The sequence below is a fragment of the Scleropages formosus genome, chromosome 6 (genome assembly GCF_900964775.1).
Source record: "Scleropages formosus chromosome 6, fSclFor1.1, whole genome shotgun sequence".
Lineage (NCBI taxonomy): Eukaryota > Metazoa > Chordata > Actinopteri > Osteoglossiformes > Osteoglossidae > Scleropages > Scleropages formosus.
The window spans coordinates 32,109,259-32,131,360 of record NC_041811.1 but is presented as its reverse complement, the minus strand read 5'-3'; the positions used below and the strand labels follow the sequence as shown (position 1 = coordinate 32,131,360).

Here is a 22,102-nt window from a genome sequence, read left to right as displayed (position 1 = left end):
GGCCTCATTGTCGAAGAAGTGGTGCGGATCCAGCAAAATGAACCCTCACATTACTAACCAAGGGGAACTACTGAAGGTATCTGCCTTCATGGGCACAAGTCGAGAAGGCAGAAAACCAGTAAGTCCAGACTTCCCGAAGCTTTCGGGCCCTCATGGCCAGACTGCGTAGCAGTTGCTTCCCCGAAGCCATCAGACTCCTCAACATCCAGGGACTGGACTGACACCAACCCACACACACATAGACACACACTCACACAGAGACCACACACCCCTTTGCAATTTTTTTTGCACTGTACATCTACTGTACTAACCAACTTTTTTGCTGCTAGTTAGTATTGTAACGACCCCGCGTCACTGTTTTAGGAGGGAAACTCCTAAATGTAAATAGTTGCATTCTGGGAAATAATGTGAAATGTGGGTATGCAACCACTTGGAGCACTTAGGGGGAAAATTATGGGGTGACCATGTCTACAAGTGTGTTGAGAGAACCTGTAGGTGCTAAGCAGACTGGGAAGGCTTGCTGGAGATGCAGCTCCTAGAAGAACTAGGGTTCTTGGATCAAGAGCATTTGTTTTCTGGGGCTGGTGTTCTATTAAATAGTTTGTAGCAAATGCTGTCTCTGGGTTCTTCTTTGCCCTATCCAAACTCACAGTATGTTTATATATAGTATCGATTATTATATTGCAATATTTTTTGTTTTGGGGGGCATAGTGGTGTGGTGGGTTTGGCTGGGACTTGCTTTGTGGTGGGTCTGAGGTTCAAGTCCTTCTTTGGGTGCTTTGCGGTGGACTGGCGTCCCCTCTAGCCTCGCCCTCTGTGTGGCCGGGTTAGGCTCCAGCCTGCCGTGACCCCAACTTCTGTTTTTCCACTGTTTATTGTTTTTAGTAATTATTGTACTGTCTTCTGCTGTTTTGCCCACATCTTGCACACGTGCACTTTATGTAGTCCTGTGTAAGTTGCTTTGTGTTGTTTCTGTGTAGCACTACAGTCCTGGAGGAACGTTGTTTCCTTTCACTGTACACTGTGTATCAGCTGTATATGGTTGAAATGACAAAAAAGCCACTTTGGCTTTGACTTGAAATGTGTTGTTCGTAACTGATTTGTTCTCCTTGGGTCTCCTCCTAGATTTAGTTTGTCTGGAAGGAAGAGGATTATTCTTAGAAAAATTACTTGAATGCTCATTTCACATAGATTTTAGTGTAATTTCAATGACGTTTGATTTTTGATAGCATTTTAAGTTGTGCGCACTTTGCGCAAGTAGATTTTAAAGCGGACGGATTTTCACTGTGTAATGTGTGTGATTTCAATTTTCCTGCCTTGAAAAATGTGCCATTATTTGGTATTTGATGTAATTTTATCCGTTACGTATATTGATTATGTTCGACAGAACTGCTGTTAATGCAATTCATAAAGTTTTGGGAAAAGATGATTTTGCGGTCATTGCGGTTGTAACCCTTTGTTACCTTATGTGTTAATAAACGCATAAATTATGGAAATAACTTTGATGTCGTAGTTTCCTCTTTCGCACCCGCGGCCGCGCTCTCACTCAGCAGTATATTTAGTTAACTTAATATAAATTAGTAACATATTATATTAGTTAATATAGTGATGTTTCAAGAGTAACTTTATTCATGCTAAATTGTTAAATTTATTCATTAAAAATGTAAATCATATTTTTAAAGTCTTACAGTTGTAGGACAAGCTAATAACGCCCGACCACACGCGGTTCGTTGAAAAAAATGCGCAATAGCCGAGAAAGTGTAAAATCCATGATTTACTGCTCTGCCTTCTTTATTTTAATTTTATAATTAATAACAATACAAGACGAGTAAACCGAAGTGTTAAAGGAATGCGGCATTTTATGGTTCCAGAAACGTTCATTTTTATACTCGGAAATCTGCCAAAAAGTTTAAATGATCAAAGTGAGCAAAATGAGTTTCTGTGAGTTTGCTGCTGCTTAACTTATCAGAAAAAAACACATCACATTGAATATGGCCAGAAAAGTCACTTCTTTAAAAACAAAGTGAATTATGTCATAATAGCCTTAATTGTCTGAATAATTTTGACTAGTATATAATGTATCATATAATACGAAATTCATCCCACGGTCTTTCCCCACTACATGTTATTATAGCTATATTATAATAACCATTATATTATGTAGTCATATTTGACTAGTATCATGTGACTTTGACTATCAAACAAGCCCTAACTTCTATATTAAATTATCCGAATTAGTCGAATGCTTAAAGCAGGTATACTTATAAACACTCTGTAAAGACTTCTCCGAAAAAGGCCTCTGGAAACCTGTACATACAATTTTAGAAATATTGAGCCAGGTTCCTGTGTTGACATCAGATATTTTTTCCAAGTCTAACTTGGCATCCGCCCAATTTACTGAAGGAGACATGAAGAAAGAATGAAATCCTAACTACTGAAGGAAAACCTAAAGCACATATTCTGATATTAAAATGGTATATAATGGTATATATGTTCAAAAAAACTCTGAAAACCCACCAATGTAGACGTTAAGGCGACCAGTCTTCCCGTGTCCAGCCGTGCACGAGAACCGCTCCGGTTTCCTCCTTCTCACCGCTGTTACTGTTAAATTCATTTCTTTCCATTGACTACACACATACAAAATGTACATTTTTTTAAAAAAAATTCTGTCCACTGTTGACTTCAGTGACAAAAAAAAAATTAAAAGTGACACCAAACGCATTCACGGGGATGTGAAGGAAAAACAAGATCATCTATTTGATGAAATATGAATGGGTAATAAAAATAACTGTGCGAAAATATATACCTGTCAAGGGACATTGGTTTAAAAAATATTCGAGCGATGTGCGCAATCTCACGTCATATGAATTAATGTCTTTAAATTTCATTAGGTCATAAAAAAATCACATATAAGTGTTTACTGCACTCGTGCAACTCCACCAAACCAGAGATTTGAAACGATTTATGTTTTTTAATTATGCTCTAGAGGCGTTACCAACTTTTAAAGCACTGGTACAGTATAAGGATATAAATGACCAGGGCGTAGTTCAAATGTAGCAAATTCAATTCCTTCGTTTCTGTGGACAAGACGTATTAATTTTTGTGGTTATATTTTTCTTTTGATTTCGGAAGGCTATTGTTGATTAACAGGGTAAGTAAAAATGGGAGTCTTTATTTCATCTTGTGTTAACTTGTGGGACAGTTGGATCGAATTGGAAAATAACGTCATAAATCAAGGCAAGGAATAAATGAAAAGCAGACTGCGGAACTTGACAATTATACTTACATGTATTTATTTAGCAGACACTTTTCTCTAAAGCGACTTCCAACGAGCTCTAGTGTTATCAGCCCACACACCTTATTCACCGCGGTGACTTACACTGCTGGATACACTACTTACACTGGGTCACTCATCCATACATCAGTGGAACACACACACACTCTCTTTGCCACTCACACACTATGGGGGAAATTGAATAGCATGTCTTTGGAGTGTGGGAGGAAACCGGAGCACTCGGAGGAAACCCACGTAGACACAGGGAGAACATGCAAACTGCACACAGACTGAGCGGGGATCGAACCCACGTCCTCTCGCACCACCCAGGCGAGTGAGACAGCAGTGGACAACAAAATAACGGATGACTGAAGCAAACGTGGAGAGGGAAGTGCAGCACGTTCACACATCGACGTCTACATCAATCCTCACTCGACTCCCTGATTAAGCTGAAAAATATATAAGGTAATATTTATTCAATTTATTAATCTCTACTGTCTACATGATATACGTCTTGTAGAGCAGCGCTTCGGTCAAACAGATTCTGCGCCAGAGTCACATTCATAATGTTATTACTATACTGCACATGACTGGACATAGATAAGTATCATAACAAATTCTGGGCCTTATTAATTATTAATAATTTTAAGGTCATAAAATTATTGCCCTGAGTTTCACGATCATCATCAGACTTATGGGGAAAACGTATTAACGCAGAGAGAGGTTGAACATTAAATGCAGCTTCTCTTCTTTATATACATTTCTGCTGGGTGCCACATATTTATAAATTCCACTTATTATTAAATACAAGTAGTTTTTATAAAAAGCCTGTTTAGAGAGAGAACTACAAGGACATTTACAGGTTTTATACCCGATAACAGAATACGATGATTACCTGGCAATGCTATTCGTATTACCTGAGAATTTGAATCATAGGAAAAATTAATTAAAATTGTTTTAAAAATGTAAACGTTATATGTTTCAACAGGAATCTAGAGCACTACAGTCCAACATTTATATTACAGCGGTTGTATTTATGTTCTGGATAGTATCTCTCTATTTTTCATGTATTTTAAGAATTGAACACTTCATTGTTTTAATCAAGTACATATAATTAATATAAAATAATTTATAAAATAAATGTGGTGCTGTTATGCAGTTCTGTTTACTTTGAGCTGTACAAAAGCGTCTGCAAAGCGCATTAATTCAAATGTAAACTCATTGTAAAAACCAAAATGTATTGATGCGTAAAAGAGGACATCAGAAATATTTTAGAATACAGTTAACTTTTTGTAAAGAATCTCAGTTGACAGCTATGTACGGCGCGTGAAATTGTGCGAATTATGACTGATGTAGTGAGACGCATTTGGTTCGTTTTCCAGGTAGGAAAGAATGTTGATTAGGAATTACTACTCAAATTAAACCAAATCAGAAAACCAAAATCATAATACACACACACACACACATTTTCAGAACCGCTTGTCCCTTACGGGGTCACGGGGAACCGGAGCCTAACCCGGCAACACAGGGCGTAAGGCCGGAGGGGGAGGGGACACACCCAGGACGGGACGCCAGTCCGCCGCAAGGCACCCCAAGCGGGATTCGAACCCCAGACCCACTGGAGAGTAGGACTGCAGTCCAACCCACTGCGCCACCGCACCCCCTCAAAATCATAATATATATATATAATATTAGGTATAACTAATGAATCCTAATCATGTAACTGTTTAATTACAAAATTTGTCCAAAATAGTATAATCTTATGAATTACTTTGAAATATAATGTAAACTCCACATATAAAGACATGGCAGTATATAATTAGTTCGGATTTAATATTAATTATATGTATATAATTATGTACACTTTATAATTATATATACATATCTCATATACATATAGTTTATTTTAAATGCTCCAGATTTAATCCAAACTTACTTTCATTTACCACTTTTGCTTATGTGCAAATGATGTTTTTATCTTTAATCCAAAATCTTATTCGTGACACCTTCTAACTTTTATGAAAGTAGTAGATGAATATTAATATTGATTCCGCTGCGAGCTCCCAGCAGCCTGTTTGACACTGCAGTCGGGCTGGGGGAACCGTAATGATTAAAGTGACTTTTCTTTTTAGCCAAGTTTAAAGTGTCACGCAGTTTACCTGATTTGTACTAGAGTAAAGAACGGATGCAAGATGAGGGTCAGGTGTTTTTAAGGACAGTCCGAACATCCGGCTGAAGACAGTGTAGCCAATTAATAAATCCCATACAACGATGGATGGACCGCTTCTGCATCTTACGAAAAAAAAATATAATTTTAATACAAACGGCTTATCATGCAGCACAACGGCATTTTTTCCCGTTGCGCGGTCATTTACTCCCACAACGGCTGGAAAAGGAGTTCATATTAGAATGTTAATCGTGGACGGTTTTTAAAAGAAGCATTTCAGTCCCGGTGCGAGGCGGCTTTGCGCGGCTTTTGGGCTGTTGTTCTTTGACGCAGAACACTTGAATGGGAAAAACAATTATGAAAAGTGGAGACATTAAAAGCGATTAATGAAAGAAGGCCATTCATAGTGTATTCATATTCATATTCATATTCCTGCGCGGCTCATGCACACTAAGGACAGCTCGATAAAGACAAAGTTAAAGGACCAAAAGTGCGAACTTTAAAAAGAGGTAAGAGAGTATTTTTACTGCTTCCACGTGCTTCTCCTCCAGGGCTGCAGATGTTAATGCACCACGAGGAATGGAATGTATTGCGATATTTTGGGATCAACCAGCCGCGTGCACATAAGCGAATAGAAATACACCTTCAAAGTGCCGCCCCCGTTACCTGTATTTATTCGGCCGATACTTTTCTCCAGTTACTTGCAGTCAGTCAGTGTGCAGAAATTCACAACGATTGTACAGATTGGTCATTTTTACTGGAGCATTTACAGTGCTCAAGGATACTAACGCTACCTCCTACGCGTGAAGACAGAGAAAAGGCTAAATATGAATAAAACTCTACTTACGAATACCTTTTTCATCGTGTAACGCCTGCAGTCCAAAGAGCCAAGATTAGGTACCAAAAGCAGCAACAGACAAGAGCAGCAGGGAGGGGCGGGGTTCCTCGTGGACAAAGTGAGTCACGGGGGGTAGTGACGGACCAAAAGGGTGCCGCCGCGCACGAGCTCTGGGCTGCCCGAGACAGGCGCGCGACATTCACTTCTCCCAGAGAGGACGTTTTTAAAAGCCGACTGGACACATACGCAATTTTCGCGTGACGCTTTGCACGTGTGTGTGTGTGTGTGCTTTGCACGTATTCAGTGCTGCGGAATAAATGTGTGTATCCCGCGAAAGCGCGCGCCACAGGCGACGCGTTTAAACGGAACGCACGCGATCATGTCAAACTCTATTTCCTTCCCTCGGCAGGAGCGAGAACGACTTTTTGTAAACGTCGCGCGACTGAAAGCGGCGTAGTAGATTTGTGCGGACTTTTTTTTCGGAGACAGACGCAGACACCAGGACACACACACACACATATACATACAGCCCGCGGGTTTTAATCCACTTAAGGATTAAAAATCATTTCTTCATCCTTTTATACAGACGAAAAGAGGATATCTGCTAACACATGATCTTCGGCCAACTTTGGACATTCCGTGTCGGGACATCATCTGGAGGAATTTTTTAACAATCGCCCACCGTTGCTCGTGTGTGTGTGTGTGTGTGTCAGTGTCCGCAGGATTTGGGCTTTCGCGTTCCGAGCAAACTCGCCGCTCGCTGCGCTTTTATGCCGTTGCTCGGCCCACGGAGGCGCGAGGAGCCCCCCACTCCGCGGCATGATCTCCGCGATTTCCAGCCCGTGGCTCACGCAGCTCTCGCACTTCTGCGACGTGGCCGCCTGTCCCGCACCGGGAGGAGGGTACCGTTACGCCGGGGCTCCGGGGGACTCGTACGGGCGACCCGACTCCCACCTGGAGCCCGGCTTCGGCTACACGGAGCACGGCCAGACCCGAGGCGCGCAGGCCCGAGGCGGGGGCGCGAGATGCGCGTCGCCGTCGGCCTCCGCTCCCAGTGGGAACGCGCCGGCTAAGAAGAACCCCAAAGTGGCGAACATCACCGCGCATCTGGAGATGAAGGCGCTGTGGGACGAATTTAACCAGCTGGGAACGGAGATGATCGTTACTAAAGCTGGGAGGTAAAAAATTCATTACCATAAGTTGTTTTTAAAACGGCATATAATACCATTTTGCGGGGTTTACTAATTTTGTCAGTCTATGGTTATATTTATATTACTGCTAGAAGGGGGGTGTATGCGGTATTTTCATGTTTTTAAAGGTGAAACATGACATATTTGCGAGATTTTTGCCGCCGTGAGCATTTTATCAGATCCGCACTACACTGACTCTTTAAGTTTCAAATTTATTGTCATAGATACAAGTACCGTGTTGTAGTATCATGAAATTCTTCTTGAATGCTTCTCCGCAAACTATGACGAGCAAAAAAACAATAGGGATACTGGACGAAAAACTAAACAATAACAATGACAATGAGTAATGCTAATAACAACACACTCTTGAAGGTATTCGTAATATTAATAATGAAAAAAAAAACTATGTTTTAGGGGTTTATATGTAAAAAGGAACTGTGTGTGGGCTCAGCGTTATTTAATCCACTATTTTCACAGGGGCAGAATGAGTTCAATTTCAGGCGCAATTTCACCGAAAATTCAGTTTCAGTCAAATTGGGCTGTTTTGCAATGAAAAGTACATTTATTAAATGAATATATTGTAAGATGAGAAAGGTTCAAAGAGTAGTACATGAAGTCATTAGAGATTTTTTTAATAACATTACTATTAACTACAATACATAATGTAAAGAGTTACATAAATACACAGCATGAGGACTAAATATTTCTTTAGAATTAAAGTAAGTATATTAACCAAGGGTGACTAAAACCTAAGCAGAATGTTGTTTTAATACACAGGATATCTCCGTAACACTGTTTTATTCTTTAAAGTTGCTATTAAAATATTTGCTTCAGTAATTTGTAAAAGTTATTGCAAAAACTTGACCAGATAAAATTACATGGACAGTAAAATAACCGACGTTATACTAATATTCAGTAATGAAACGGTTTCTTTAGCATGTTTTAAATTTGTATTTGTTACAATGTAATCTGAACATCTATAAACAAAAACTCAAATCGCTATTTATACATGCAACTTAAAATTATTTCAAGAACACCGTTGGATTCTCCTGTCATTTTTTCTGAATGAACATATTGCATTTTTTAAAATCATGTTTTCAATTAATAATGACAGACGCATTTTTGTAGTTTTCTCTCTTTTGTTGGGCGAATAAGCTATATCCAGATTTCAGCTTCTGTAAAGCAGAAATACCAGTCTATGTTTAAAGGTATTATTATTATTATTATTATTATTATTATTATTATTATTACAATAAAAATATAAAGAATATTTTCCAGAAGCAATATCCTTCTGCTAATGAAATTCAAATATTATTTCTCCAGAGCTACATTACATTAATCTTAACCGAAGTTTGATCAGTTTTACATATGCTTTTAAACGTCTACTATTAACATTTGTAATGTGGTGAATACTGTATTATACCTTATGAGATTTTTAGGAAAGATACTCCATTAAGAATTATTTTATTCTTTTATTAAACTTTTATTCTAACCTGAAGAGTCCCAGTCAGATAAATCCAAGAAGGTTATAAGACCTCAATGCGTTTTATATTTCAGGCGAATGTTCCCCGCCTTTCAGGTGAAACTTTTCGGACTGGACCCCGAGGCCCATTATATGCTCCTCATGGATTTTGTACCGCTCGACGACAAGCGCTACAGGTAACCGAACACACTGAGAACGAGCTGTTACTATAGTGTGAACTTCCCTCATTTCAGCAAACGTGTATTTAAACCATATGCGTAACGCCCCACCCCCCAAATTGTCATGTAACTTCTGAATTATATTGCAATTTTTTTAAAGTGTTTAAATATGGTTATCATCGCTATTTTGAGCTCATTAAATTATGATGTCAAGGAGATCAATTAAATTTTTTATTTTTAATTAAAGGTATGTTGGTACATTAAGTGCAACGTGAATAATATGATTTGCCTTTATTTACAGTATCTGATGCCACTGGATTTATAATGCTATGCGCGATAGAATGATTTACCCATTTATACAACATGATGCTCTTAACACATCCACACAGGAGTTAGTGCTTCGCTCAAAGTTATATAATTACCGCGTAGTACTCAGAGCTGCTGTCTTAGGACCGGGAGGTTACCGGTTCGAATCTCACCTATTGCTGTAGAATCTTGAGCAAGGTACTTACCCTAAAATTACCCAGATGCAAAAATGGGCAAATAATTATAAGTCGCCATGGAGAAAGGTATCTGGTGAATGAATCAAGTGCAGGAAGTTCGGATTCGCGGGACGCCGCCTCGTGCTGAAAAGCCGCGCGCGAGCTACGTGTGACACACCTGTGTGTGAACTCCGCGCGCAGGTACGCCTTCCACAGCTCCTCGTGGCTCGTGGCCGGTAAGGCGGACTCCGCCACCCCCGGGCGCGTGCACTACCACCCCGATTCCCCCGCCAAGGGCGCGCAGTGGATGAAACAGATCGTGTCGTTCGACAAGCTGAAACTCACCAACAACCTGCTGGACGAGAACGGCCACGTGCGTAGCCGCTCCTTTCTTCGTTTGTGTGCCGGACGCGGACGTCCTACTAGTCCTAGTAGTGAACCTTTGTGTAACAACCCGGTAAACTGTTACTACTGTGTATTTATGCCGGGTTTCCGCAGTCGCTCCTGTGAAATACCGCGACACATGTAAGTTCGAATCCCTCCCTGAGCTCAGCGCGGACCCGTTCTCGGTTCTGCCCTTTCAGATCATCCTCAACTCGATGCACAGATACCAGCCACGGTTCCATGTCGTCTACGTGGACCCGAGGAAGGACAGCGAGAAGTACGCCGAGGAGAACTACAAGACGTTCGTTTTTGACGAGACCCGCTTCACTGCGGTCACGGCCTATCAGAACCACAGGGTACGGTACGGGTACGGGTACGGGTACGATTTGAGATACCTTCTTCGTCAGCTTCGAATGCCACCTCCAGCTGTAGTGCTCTTGAGCAAGGTACTTACCCTAAAATTAGCCAGATCTAAAAATAAATGAGTAAATAATTATAAGTGGCCGTTGAGAAAAGTATCAGATAAATGATCAACTATAACTAACTTCTTTAAACCATGTGAGTGTGTGAGTGACAGAGAGAGTGTGTGTGCTCCACTGATGTATGGATGAGTGACCCAGTGTAAGTAGTGCATGTAGCAGTGTAAGTCTTTGGGTGCTCTGGTTTCCTCCCACACTCCAAAGACATGCTGTTCAGGTTCACCCATAGTGTGTGAGTGACAGAGAGAGTGTGTGTGTTCCACTGATGTATGGATGAGTGACCCAGTGGAACTAGTGTATCTAGCAGTGTAAGTCACTGCGGTGAATAAGGTGTGTGGGCTGATAACACTACGTAGAGTTCATTGGAAGTCACTTTGGACAAAAGCATCTGCTAAATAAATAAATGTAAACGTAAACCAACTATTTTAAAGTGTCTGACATCATATACGAGGGTGAGTCAAAAAGTGTCCGCTGTAGTGTAATAAATGTTTTAACTTTTCTATAAGCATCAGTGCACACACTTTTTGATTTACCCTCAAATATGATTTCAGACATGTTAGAATAGTTAGTTTAAATAAGTTAGTTAGTTGGTTCTGTGGATGGTTTCGGAATTATCTGGGTTTGTAAAGGTATCTTAAACCATTTTAAGTCAAATAAAGAGCTGAAACTTTAATCCGCTACAAAGTTTAATTTAAAATGAGAAAATTCTTTTGAAGTAACATTGGGTGCCTTTATGAAAATATAAAAATTTACCTTTATCGATTTAGTATTTTAAATATACAGTGTAATGTTAGAATGTGATAGATAAGGTAACATGTCTGTATTCTTAACCACTAATAATTTAGAGTCTAGATTTGATACTGAATGAAGAAACGCACATTTTAAAAAATTACCTATTTTTCCACACCAGGAAAAGTGGAAAGAACCTGAACTTAACACTATTTGTTCATCTATATGTTTATATGAAATATAAATAGTAGTGATCGCGATGTTAATTTCCTTATATACTAATTTTCTTCTACACAAATGTATACTAACAATATTTTTTTTTTCTTACAATTATTTCAGATTAGGATGGAAAAGCCTAACTTTTCATTGTGCTGAGTTTGTATTTTTCCCCATGTTTTGGTGGGTTTCCACGGGTGCTCTGGTTTCCTCCCACAGTCTAAAGACGTGTTTCACGTGGATTAGTGACTGTAAAAATTACTAGTACTGTGTGCGAGTGGGGCCACCTTGCCATAGACTTGCATCCCGTCCAGGGCGTACCCTGCCTCCTCTACTTCCTTAGGCATCTGGAATAGGCTCCGGACCACCTTGACCCCGTAAAACATCTTTTATTGATTGATTCTGCCCATTTGGGTGTGAATATGACCCTTTATCAAGTAAGAAAGAACATCTTGTTATGGCTGAAGATGTATTCATTAGCATTCCTTCCAGTCGAGTAGCAATAATAATGATAATTAATTAAAAAAAATGAAAATAATAATTACGCAGCCATTCGGAACTAGTTATTTTAGTTTATTAATTTATTTATTTTAGCTGATGCCTTAGTAAAATCCGATCTGCAATGTCATGTTTGTTGTAACTTCTTTTCTGTAAATGATTTGGTAGAAAACCTAACTACCCTTAACTCATTGTGCCCTTTTGTTGGTTTCAGATCACACAGCTGAAAATTGCCAGCAATCCCTTCGCTAAGGGGTTCAGAGACTGTGATCCTGACATTTGGTAAGAGAGACACTCATCATAGATACGGTCATCAGTTCCCGAATAAAGAATGAGTGTAATAATGAAGAATGAATAACCTTTAGCACAGCATCTCTATCCTGGAAACATTGGGCATGGGGAGGGGTACATCCTGGGAGGGACACCAATCCATTTCAGCATAATTCTAATGTTGTGCACACACACGTGTGCGCTAAGGCAAAGTATGTTACCTTTACTAGGCTACAGACCCCTTTAAGAATCTACTGGAAGCGAGTACTAGGCAATAACCTCACACAGACACACAATTACACAAACTGCACAGGTTTAGTAGTCACAGTCGAGGAGGGACCAGCTCTACCCACTGTGCCACAGTGCTGCCCAAATACAAAACAAATCAACAAACAAAATATATGCAAAAAAATATGACTGTTGAGAGGGGAAGGGGGAAGAGGGGGTAGAGAAAAGGGAGCATGCAAATTTATTATATTTAAACAGTTTGGAATATATGGTTCTTGGGTTTCATCCTGGATTTTAAGGCATCCAGAGCAGTTCTGAAATTCTGGACTTGAATTTTTTTTAAATTTTAATAAATTAAAAAAAATATATATATTATTTTAAGATAAGAAATGAATTTTGAATTTTGCATGTTAGGTGATGAAGTTGGCCCAAGTTTTATGACTCAGGAATATTTCATTCATTTTCCCCATTTACACGTAATAGATTTTTTTCAGGGGAATTACCTTTAGAAACAGATTTTCTGGAGCAAATGTATATTTATGTGTTGCTTTTCTCCAAAGTTAAAGTACCTACTATTACTTACTCATTTATACAGTAATCCTACTTGAGGACTTTAGGGTAAGCACCTTGCCCAAGGGTACTAAAGCTGGAGGTGGGATTCGCACCTGTGACTTTTGGATAGAAAGACAGCAGTTTGAACCACTACACCACCAGGTCATTATGGGAGGAAGACTTGCATGGTTATTGTCCCTAATGAAAGCATGGTGTATTCACTGCAGGCCCCGAAGCCACAGGCCATGCACTCTGCCAGTTACAGGAACTTTAGTGACTACCAGAAGCTCGCTGTCATCGGTGCCACTGCACAACGTCCCGGAGAAGAGAGGTGTGTGTCAGCCGGAGCCGGTCTGAACCGGAACCCAGTTCGTCAGTTATGGTTGCTGGCCACGCCCTCAGAGGCAGCGGATAAAATAGTCAAATTAAACAATGTTCTTACAAGTAGAATAAGTGGAGGTGTAGCCAAATTAAATATTGAGTTATTATAGCAGAGTGCCAAAATAAGCCAATAGCCCATTCTGTTTTCTGTCACCTATTCTCACTGTGGGGGGGGGGGGGGGGGGGGGAACACTGCTTAGTTCTTCCGGCAAGGAAAATCTTCCCATGTGAAAAATTTTCTTCAGAGGAGGTACTGTAGTGACTTATATTAAACAAAATAGTATTAATCATGGTTGTCAGCATCAACAGTTATTCAAGAAAGTAATATAAATATACGCTGGCTCCTCTTGTTACAAACTGTTGAGTTACAAACTTTCTAAGATGTGAACATTTTCCACTGTATTTTTAATTGTGTTTTGTTGATGGATATATTTTCAAAAACTTCTGCTTGTTGTGGTATGAATATAACCCATAATTTACACACCCTGCTGATAGCTGGCAGTAAAATGCACCCAAACAGAATATGTTTGACTGCATTAATTCAACTCACTTCCACAGTGTTTACAGCTCGTGACTGGTGTGCTTGAGTGCTGGCGATGAGCAAAAAAGTAGACAAACCCCACTGCACATGTTTATGGGATGAACTAATCAATAATTCGCAACGAATAGGAGTTTATAGAGACAATATGAGTTTTAATTTCAGTGTAGCAACAAGTTAATAAAGCGTTTTATGGAAGATATAGTTAAGACTGTTAGAGAATGTTGCCATAAATAAATCTATGAGATGCCTGCATTATTAAGCTTGTATTTATTGTAACTTAATGGTAAAAGTAAATATATTCAAACTTTAGGTCCCTGTTGTGTTAGTAAGGAGTGGTGTATTTAGATTACAAAAGTGGCAAAATTGTACATGCAAGTACTTTTTCAATGCCCTGAATATTGTACGCAGAGCAAAATTTCATGAGACTGGTGTTTTATACATGTAAAGACCACACACACACACACACACACATTTTCAGAACCGCCTGTCCCATACGGGGTCACGGGGAACCGGAGCCTACCCGGTAACACAGGGCGTAAGGCCAGAGGGGGAGGGGACACACCCAGGGTGGGACGCCAGTCCGTCGCAAGGCACCCCAAGCGGGACTTGAACCCCAGACCCACGGGAGAGCAGGACTGCGGTCCAACCCACTGCGCCACCGCACCCCTGGCATGTAAAGACCAATCCTTGGCTAAAGAATAGGAAAATGGTATTTTGAAAAAGTTAAGAATTTGATAATGTAGTTATAGGTAGTAGTTTAAAAGAAACTGAAATATTAGGCTAAATGAAAATTAAACCTGCTCATAATTTCAGTGAAATCTTTCAAAGTCTTCTGTCAGTTATGTGGATTTATTTATTCTTATTAACTATTAACTTGGTATTTTGTAGTTGCAGTCTATACTTGTGTTTTTCTTCATACATGGGGAATGATAGTGATGAATTTTCTTCCGTGTCATGGGTTTATACTTTTTTAGAAGGATTTTGGCAAATGCAGTTGATCATTTCTGAGAAACATTGTAATTTGCTTGCCTTCATTTAGGCTTGCAAATGTAGTTCTCGTTTTACTCTGTGTTGTTACTATATTTCTGCAGGTCATGGTGGCCCAGTGTTGCTAGTTTCACAATAAAAAAAAAGAACAAAAAGCGTGGCCTCGCTTATGTTATATTTTTGTCCCCATTTCACCCAGAGGATGGCCAGCAAGATTATGACAGGGAGCAGCTGCACAACAACGCTGCCCACTCCGATGGAGCCCACAGACTGATGATGCGTGTCCTCAATAGCACCCTTCCAGCCCCAAGTGGACTCCACACCATGCCTGCCTGCCCCAACCACTCGCATGACCCCTGTTTGGAGGGGCACCCTCAACATCCAGAAGCTCTCCATCATCACCCGTACAAGTACCCCAGCACCTACCATCACTACCTGGGGACCAAATCCCGGGCCGCTCCTTATCCCTTGTCCAACAGAGGGCATAGGTATCCCCACCACATGGGTTCTACTGCAGCCAGCTTGTACTCCACATCCAGTGACCCATCAGCTTTTGAATACAGTCCCAGTTAACGGTACTTATCAAAACAATATCGGTCATTTAGGACAGTTTAAACCAGTAGTCCTGCTGTTCTCAAAATGAGGGAAATGCATCATGGGATCTCATGAAAGAAGCTGGTGGGAAAAGTTGGAAAAATGCAGATCCCCACCAACACATATAATTTGACACCTCGGAGCAGAATTTCTTTGTGCGCAGATTTACCTCATCTATAAGTACTGCCAAATATTTAGCACTTTCTGGAAGTGAGGAGCTTGGCAAGAGACCCCTGAGCGAAGAGGGGTCCCATTGTGAGGGCCAGAGCAGTCAGATGGTTTCGAGAAAGAGAAGGAGGTTTTCTGCACTCCGCTGGATTTCTGGAGAGACTCAAGAAGGCCACCAACCGCAATATATTTTTCATAAGATTAAAGGGGAGAAATAAGAACCAGACGATACTGTTGAATTAATATGGAAATTCCTCTCTCCAGGCATCGTGACCACCGCGCTGCTCGGTTCGGAAACGGCATCTTCAAATTCCTATGGACTTCACAGCAAAGCAGTTTTACTGGAACACTGATTTACCCCCCTGGGTACCGGAGACCTCACACTGCTCTGTGGGGTGTACCTCACCGCACTGTACTGCACTGTAAATATCAGTGAGAACTAAAAGAGACTCGTCTGTAATATCCAAGTACGCAGCATTCAGCGTTCTGCTTGTGGGTCTATTAAATTATTGTTCATATGCTGCTGGTGTACTGGACGCAAGAAACTGGCAATACCCCCATATGTACACACAGCAGACTGAGAACAATAATTTAATAGACCCACAACCCCTTTAAATCAGTGTTTGTGCCAAATCGTACCAAGCTGTTACAGAATATGTATTTATTGTTGCTTTTGTGGAATTAAGATATTTTGGAATATGCAAACACTAGCATATATAGAATTTTGTAGGCACGTACAAATTATTGCTGTTACTGTTTGAAGTTTAAGCTGAGCGTTTGAACAGGACTTTGATGAATGCTTTGAAAACCGCAGATCACATTTTAGTGATGAATATGGACTTAGATCCACAGTCAGTTTCGTGTCCAAACGCTGAGAGGAAACAGAAACACACGCCACAGAAACCTCTGTCATAGCAAACACTGATGCTGTTTAATGAAGACCATCTGAGAAACGGCTATTGTCTCTCTACCTGCGCATTCAACAGGGAATCCATTGCATTTTACTTAATCAGAATTTATCATGGTGGTTCAGGACCCAAACTTGTAACCTCACGATTACCAGCTCAAGTCGGAGAAGGTTTTAATGTCCTGGGGAAGTCGACTTAAAGAGAATATCTTAGGCACAAAATACAGCTGTATAAAGGCAAGAAGTGGCTTTGAATAAAGGCATCAAGTAAGCAATAATAATAATAATAATATAATAATAATAATAATATACGTTTTACTGACAACTGGCTGCCCACCTTGATATTTCTATTTGTCTGGTGTTTAAAAAGTTTTTTTTTTTTTTTTTTTTTAAATTTCAGGGAACAGCTGAAGCCTATGAAAAAACATTTGTCTAAGGCTCGTACTTCACACTTCATAAATTAGCACCCCCATGGGCCGGCAGACAGGCAACAGAGAGCGCACAGGCACGCACACACTGCTGCGCTCTCCCACCCCGAGTCATAGTTTTCAACACCAGATGCTGCGTGCCAGTTAAACGCAATATTTACAGTGAACCATCAGAGGCACAGAACTAGGAGGGGGGCATTTCTCTTTGAAGAGGAAAGGAATGCAGTTGAAGACCTGGACTGGTGTCCCTTCTGTTTAAAGGAAATAATCTGTCAGACAGTCATCAGTCACACTGGAATAAAAACACACAATGACTCATTTGAACTGATTCCACCCCACCCCACCCCACCCCACCCCACCCCAAATATGCACAACTGCCAGTTTAGCCCCAGAAATTGCTAGACCTCTGAGTGTTAAATACCTGACAGAGGGGTTTGGTTGGGTCAGAGGTTAAACAATGAAATCAGCAAGTGAATTGACACCCAATATATCATTCCGTTTTTGTTCAGGAAGTTAACATGAACATATATACAAAATAAAGTGTATCATTATTACACACAAAATATATAATCAATACAAAACATAACCACTTTCACAGTTATTATTGTGGTTACTCAAAAATACTTTCATTAATCACTTGTCCTTTTCAGGGTTGGGGTAGTCTGGAGCCTATCCCAAAATCACTGGGCGCTAGGCCAGGAGGGGTACACCCTGGATGAGGTGCCAGTCCGCTGCAGGTTAGTTGCCCACAGAGAGAAAAATGGCAATTTAAAGTCAATTAACCTGAAACACATTTCTTAGCATTCGGGAAACGGTGACAGGGTCCGTGTTCTGAACCAGGTGCATCATGGGCCCTGTCAGAAAGACTGTGTAGGCATGAGGGTGGCTACATGACAGTCCTCTTGGAATTCATGCAGCATCCCTTATCAGCTACCTGGGTCACTGTGAAACATGGGTGATAGTTTTCGGCATGATATACAGTATTTCAATGTATAATTTTAATTTGACTGAAAAAATCTAATTTATGAAAGAATCAGAGCAATTTTTTGCATTTGAGGTACAAATGGCATTCTACTTCCAAGTCTGTAGAAGGAATACATGTCCAAATAGCCAAGATCAAACCTCAAAGGTTAACAAAAACAATCTGCTGCAAGAACAAATCTGTCAAAGCATGTTTGGAAGAGCAAAAAGAAATGAATACTAAAGCAAGAATCACACAGAACCTTGGAGCACCTCCGGTGCACTAGACTGGAGGGTTTGTTCTTGTGTCCATTTCCTGCCCACTGACTGTATGAAAAAGTCTGCATCATTCACAAATGTCAAATCATTAATCTATTCAGACATTATTTAAATATGTGAAGGTCAGGTCATGTCACTTTATATGTATAACTGCAGATATTGTGATTTATACAGCCAGCTAAGTAACTACCTAGTCTGCTACTGCTGCTATGTCTTGCTGGGTCGGTTGGAAGGACAACCGTTGGCAGCATTTACAGCTGTGAGTCTCATTGCAGATCTTGACACTGGAATTTTTGCCAACTTCTTTGCTAAATCCCTTAAGCTTCATCAAGTTTTAGATACAAATGTAAGCGTAAGTTGAATGCGGATTGTTTGTGAATGGCAGTTTTAAGCCGTTCCACAGATGCTGAACTGGATTGAGGTCTGGGCTTTGGCTGAGACACTCTAGGACAGGGGTCACCAACATGGTGCCCGCGGGCACCAGGTCGCCCGCAAGGATCACATGAGTCGCCCGCGGGCCTGTTCTGAAAATAGCTCACCATAGCGCCACTTACCAGTAAGCTGCATCTAATTTTTTTTGTTGCTATTCTTTTTAAATCACACTTGCATTGGTGTAAATTTGAAAATGACAATATTAAAAAAAAAAACTTTAAAAAATATTTCATATTAGATTAGAGCTAGCTGGTCTCCACGGCAACCGTTGCCGTAGAGAGCAGCTAGCTGGCGCAGTGAAGGGGAGGAGATGATTTACCCCCGAAAACATGGCAGAAAAAAGAAAGAAAACATATCATTTTCACAGTGAATGGGAGGAAGAGTTCTTTTTTACCACTGTGAAAGATTCCTGCGTGTGTCTCATTTGCGGGGCGACTGTGGCGACAGCAAAGCGGCACAATGTTGAGAGACATTTCAGAACGTGTCACGCAAGCTACCATGCTAACTACCCACTGGGCAGCGCATTACGAGTGGAAAAAGCCCGCGAGTTAAAGGCAGGTTTGTGCAAACAGCAGTCTTTTTTCACGAGACCGGTGAAAAACCCCCAAAAAGCAAACTGGTAGCCCTTCACATTAATCGGTACCCAAGAAGTAGCTCTCAGTTTCAAAAAGGTTGGTGACCCCTGCTCTAGGACATTAACCTTTTTGGTTCTAAGCCATTCAAGTGTGCTTACTGTATACTTTTTGGCGCACTGTCCCATTGGATGATGAACTGGGTTCCAAGTCCCAGCTCTCTTGCAGACTGCAGCACATTTTCCGACAGGATTTGTCTGTACTTACCTCCATCCATTCTTGCTTCTTTGAGTTTTCCAGTTCCTACTGCAGAGAACCATCACCGAAGCATGATACTGCCACCACCATGCTTCACTGTAGGAATAGTGCTTTCAGTGTGATGTGCAGTATTAGGTTTGCACCATACGTAACACTTAGACTTGAGGCCTAAAACAGGCCAGTGCCAGTATCTGAAGCAATCGGAGTCATTTAATTAACTGCCAGGCAGATTAATAAACCCATGCCAAGGCCAGTAATAAGATCATTTGTGCATTAAAAGTGCCCCTGCTGGGGATCCCTCTCAACAGCTCACCCATCCTGTCAGACCCTAAAACATTAAAGCTCTGGAAACATTTATAACCCAGTGTGCATGCTCACTCCAGAAACAGTCTACATAAATTACTCCTTTGTGAACATTCAGTCAGCAGCACAGCATCTGGACTATTGCTGAAATTAAAATTTATTGCATTCAAACAGATTTTCTAAGACCAAGGATCACAATGATGTTTTAGAGCTGGAAAGAATGACTCCCTTTGTTCTAAGCCAATACAATCCTCCAAATGCACGAGGGTTGTGCTGAAAATAAAAGCACAAATGATCAGTAATTTTCAGCCTTCACTATTTAGCCATCACTATGTGAATCCACACCGCATTCTAGTATAACGTGGGTCACTGATCAGATATTAAATATGTAATTTTGTTGGACTGCCCAGTTCAGTTTGAGCACAGTGGCATCCCAGGTTAACTACTTCAAGAAGCACAGTTTCAGTTACTGTACGCTGAATAGGTGTTCTAATCAGCCGTTCCAAAATAAACACTTTTGTTTCCATGACTTTTTTTTTTCGTGATTACTATATGAAATCCAGGCTGTAAGTACGCCAATTCTGTCATGAACGTCATGTGCTGAAATCTTTGCCACCACATTCCTGAAATGCATTGCATCTTGTGATTCATCTGCATGCCTTGCGGCTTAGAGGCAATGCAGCATGCATGTTTAATACCGTACTAGTTTGTGTACATGACAGAAGGCTGAATGATGACTGTACCAAATCAGCCAAGGATAATGAGAGAAGCATTAGACTCAAAATATAAGGGGAAAACAAACATGGTAAATTCAGTCAGTCAAAAATGTTTGACGAGAGCAGGTGGGTGTGGATTTGAAAAAGCTGTTCATGAGGTGCAGTAAGGTAGTCGGTGTCAAAGAAACCTGATTATGCATGATACTGTTGGTGATCATGGTGGAATCAGTGATTCCAGCTTCCAATTTCTTGGTTTTCTGTCTTGCATGAGTTCTACCCCCTCCACCAGATGGCAGCACTTTAATTTGTATGTCTTTTAAAAATCATTACTTTTAGCCTACCCTATACAGCAAAAACAAAAAAAAAAGAGTCTTACCTAAATCCAGAGCCCTGTTATGTATCACAGGTGCAGCTGGCTGTCTTAATAGCATCAGTCATTTCTAGGGAAGTGATAACCCTAAACCAGGGGTTCTTAACCTTTTTTTATACCATTAACTCCTTTTGTGGTCTGGTAAAACCTATAGATACCTTCTCTGAATAGTGTATTTAAATGCATAAATTAAAATAAATAGGATTACAAAGGAAACCACTTATATTGAAATACATAAATATAAATATTAAAAACAAATTTGTGATATATGAACATACATGCATAACACATTAAATTAGCAGACTGTGTATTTAAAATATAGGCAAGTTAAAATTTTTTAATAGGTATCAGTGTGAAGGCTGTTGCTTAGATTGAATAAGAACAAACTGTGGAGTGAAATTTGACAACACGAATGTCACGTTGGGCATCCAGTGGATTTTTCTCTGGTATCTAAGAACTAATGTGGTTTTAAAATATGTGATTTCTCTTGGTGAAAGTCACAGGTACTGCTACTACTGCTGTGGTTTGTTGCCTACATTCATAATCAAAGGAAATGCTAAATTTCAGATAGAGGTTAGTGAAAATAAAGATAGAAATTTTTCCCCATCCACGGACACCCTGAAATCCGCTGCCCTCAAAAGAAGTGTAACCTACCCCATGTGATTTCTCACACACTCCTTCCCAAAACATCAGCTAGACATGCAAAATGCAGCATTACTTGCTATTTTAACAACAAGTTTATTAGAAGGGATCACTCTTTGGACTTTGAGCACTGAAGGTGTCAATCTGAGTTGTTTTTTTTTTTTTTTTTTTTTTTTTTGGGGGGGGGGGGGACTCCAAAGGAGGAACAGTTTCTTGTGGGTATCAGATGTTTGTAAGGAAGGTGAGGCCACACCTGTTTTTGCTGTCATCGTCTCGCAAACAGACGGTCACGCCTGACCTACAGCCTCAGGAAGCTCTGACAGCAGAGGAATCCATACCGCTAGTCATGAGAGCGGTCAACAAATCCCAGTATGCACAAACACAGGCATGCAGCCAAAATCCTATACCCACCCATGCAGAAAAACACGTACGCTCACAAATGCAGACAAATGAAACGAGAAACAAACGCACAGAGACAAAACCCACATTCGTACTATAAATGCATACTTTCCAGCTCTTTCCGTGGAGGGTAGTGTGAGCTCATCGCCTTTAGGCATCCTTCCTGACCAACACTGGACAGCTATGACCACAAACACACACTGATGAAAATATCCCT

The 22,102-nt window shown here is 40.5% G+C and overlaps 1 protein-coding gene across 1 annotated transcript; it reads left to right on the top strand.

The window, feature by feature from the left end:
* The first annotated feature begins 7,005 nt into the window (after nt 1-7,005).
* LOC108933104 (T-box transcription factor TBX1-like) lies at nt 7,006-16,734 on the top strand. The gene is made up of 7 exons (XM_018749932.2): nt 7,006-7,457; nt 9,027-9,128; nt 9,794-9,965; nt 10,177-10,332; nt 12,113-12,180; nt 13,176-13,279; nt 15,057-16,734. The coding sequence occupies exons 1-7, from the start codon at nt 7,099-7,101 to the stop codon at nt 15,428-15,430; spliced, it is 1,335 nt and encodes a 444-aa protein (XP_018605448.1). The 5' UTR covers nt 7,006-7,098; the 3' UTR covers nt 15,431-16,734.
* Nucleotides 16,735-22,102: the final 5,368 nt, after the last annotated feature.

Coding starts and splice junctions, on each gene's coding strand:
- LOC108933104 (XM_018749932.2), top strand. CDS start 7,099: ATGATCTCCGCGATTTCCAGCCCGTGGCTCACGCAGCTCTCGCACTTC. Junction 9,966..10,176: donor TGCTGGACGAGAACGGCCAC/GTGCGTAGCCGC, acceptor CTGCCCTTTCAG/ATCATCCTCAACTCGATGCA. Junction 13,280..15,056: donor CAACGTCCCGGAGAAGAGAG/GTGTGTGTCAGC, acceptor CATTTCACCCAG/AGGATGGCCAGCAAGATTAT.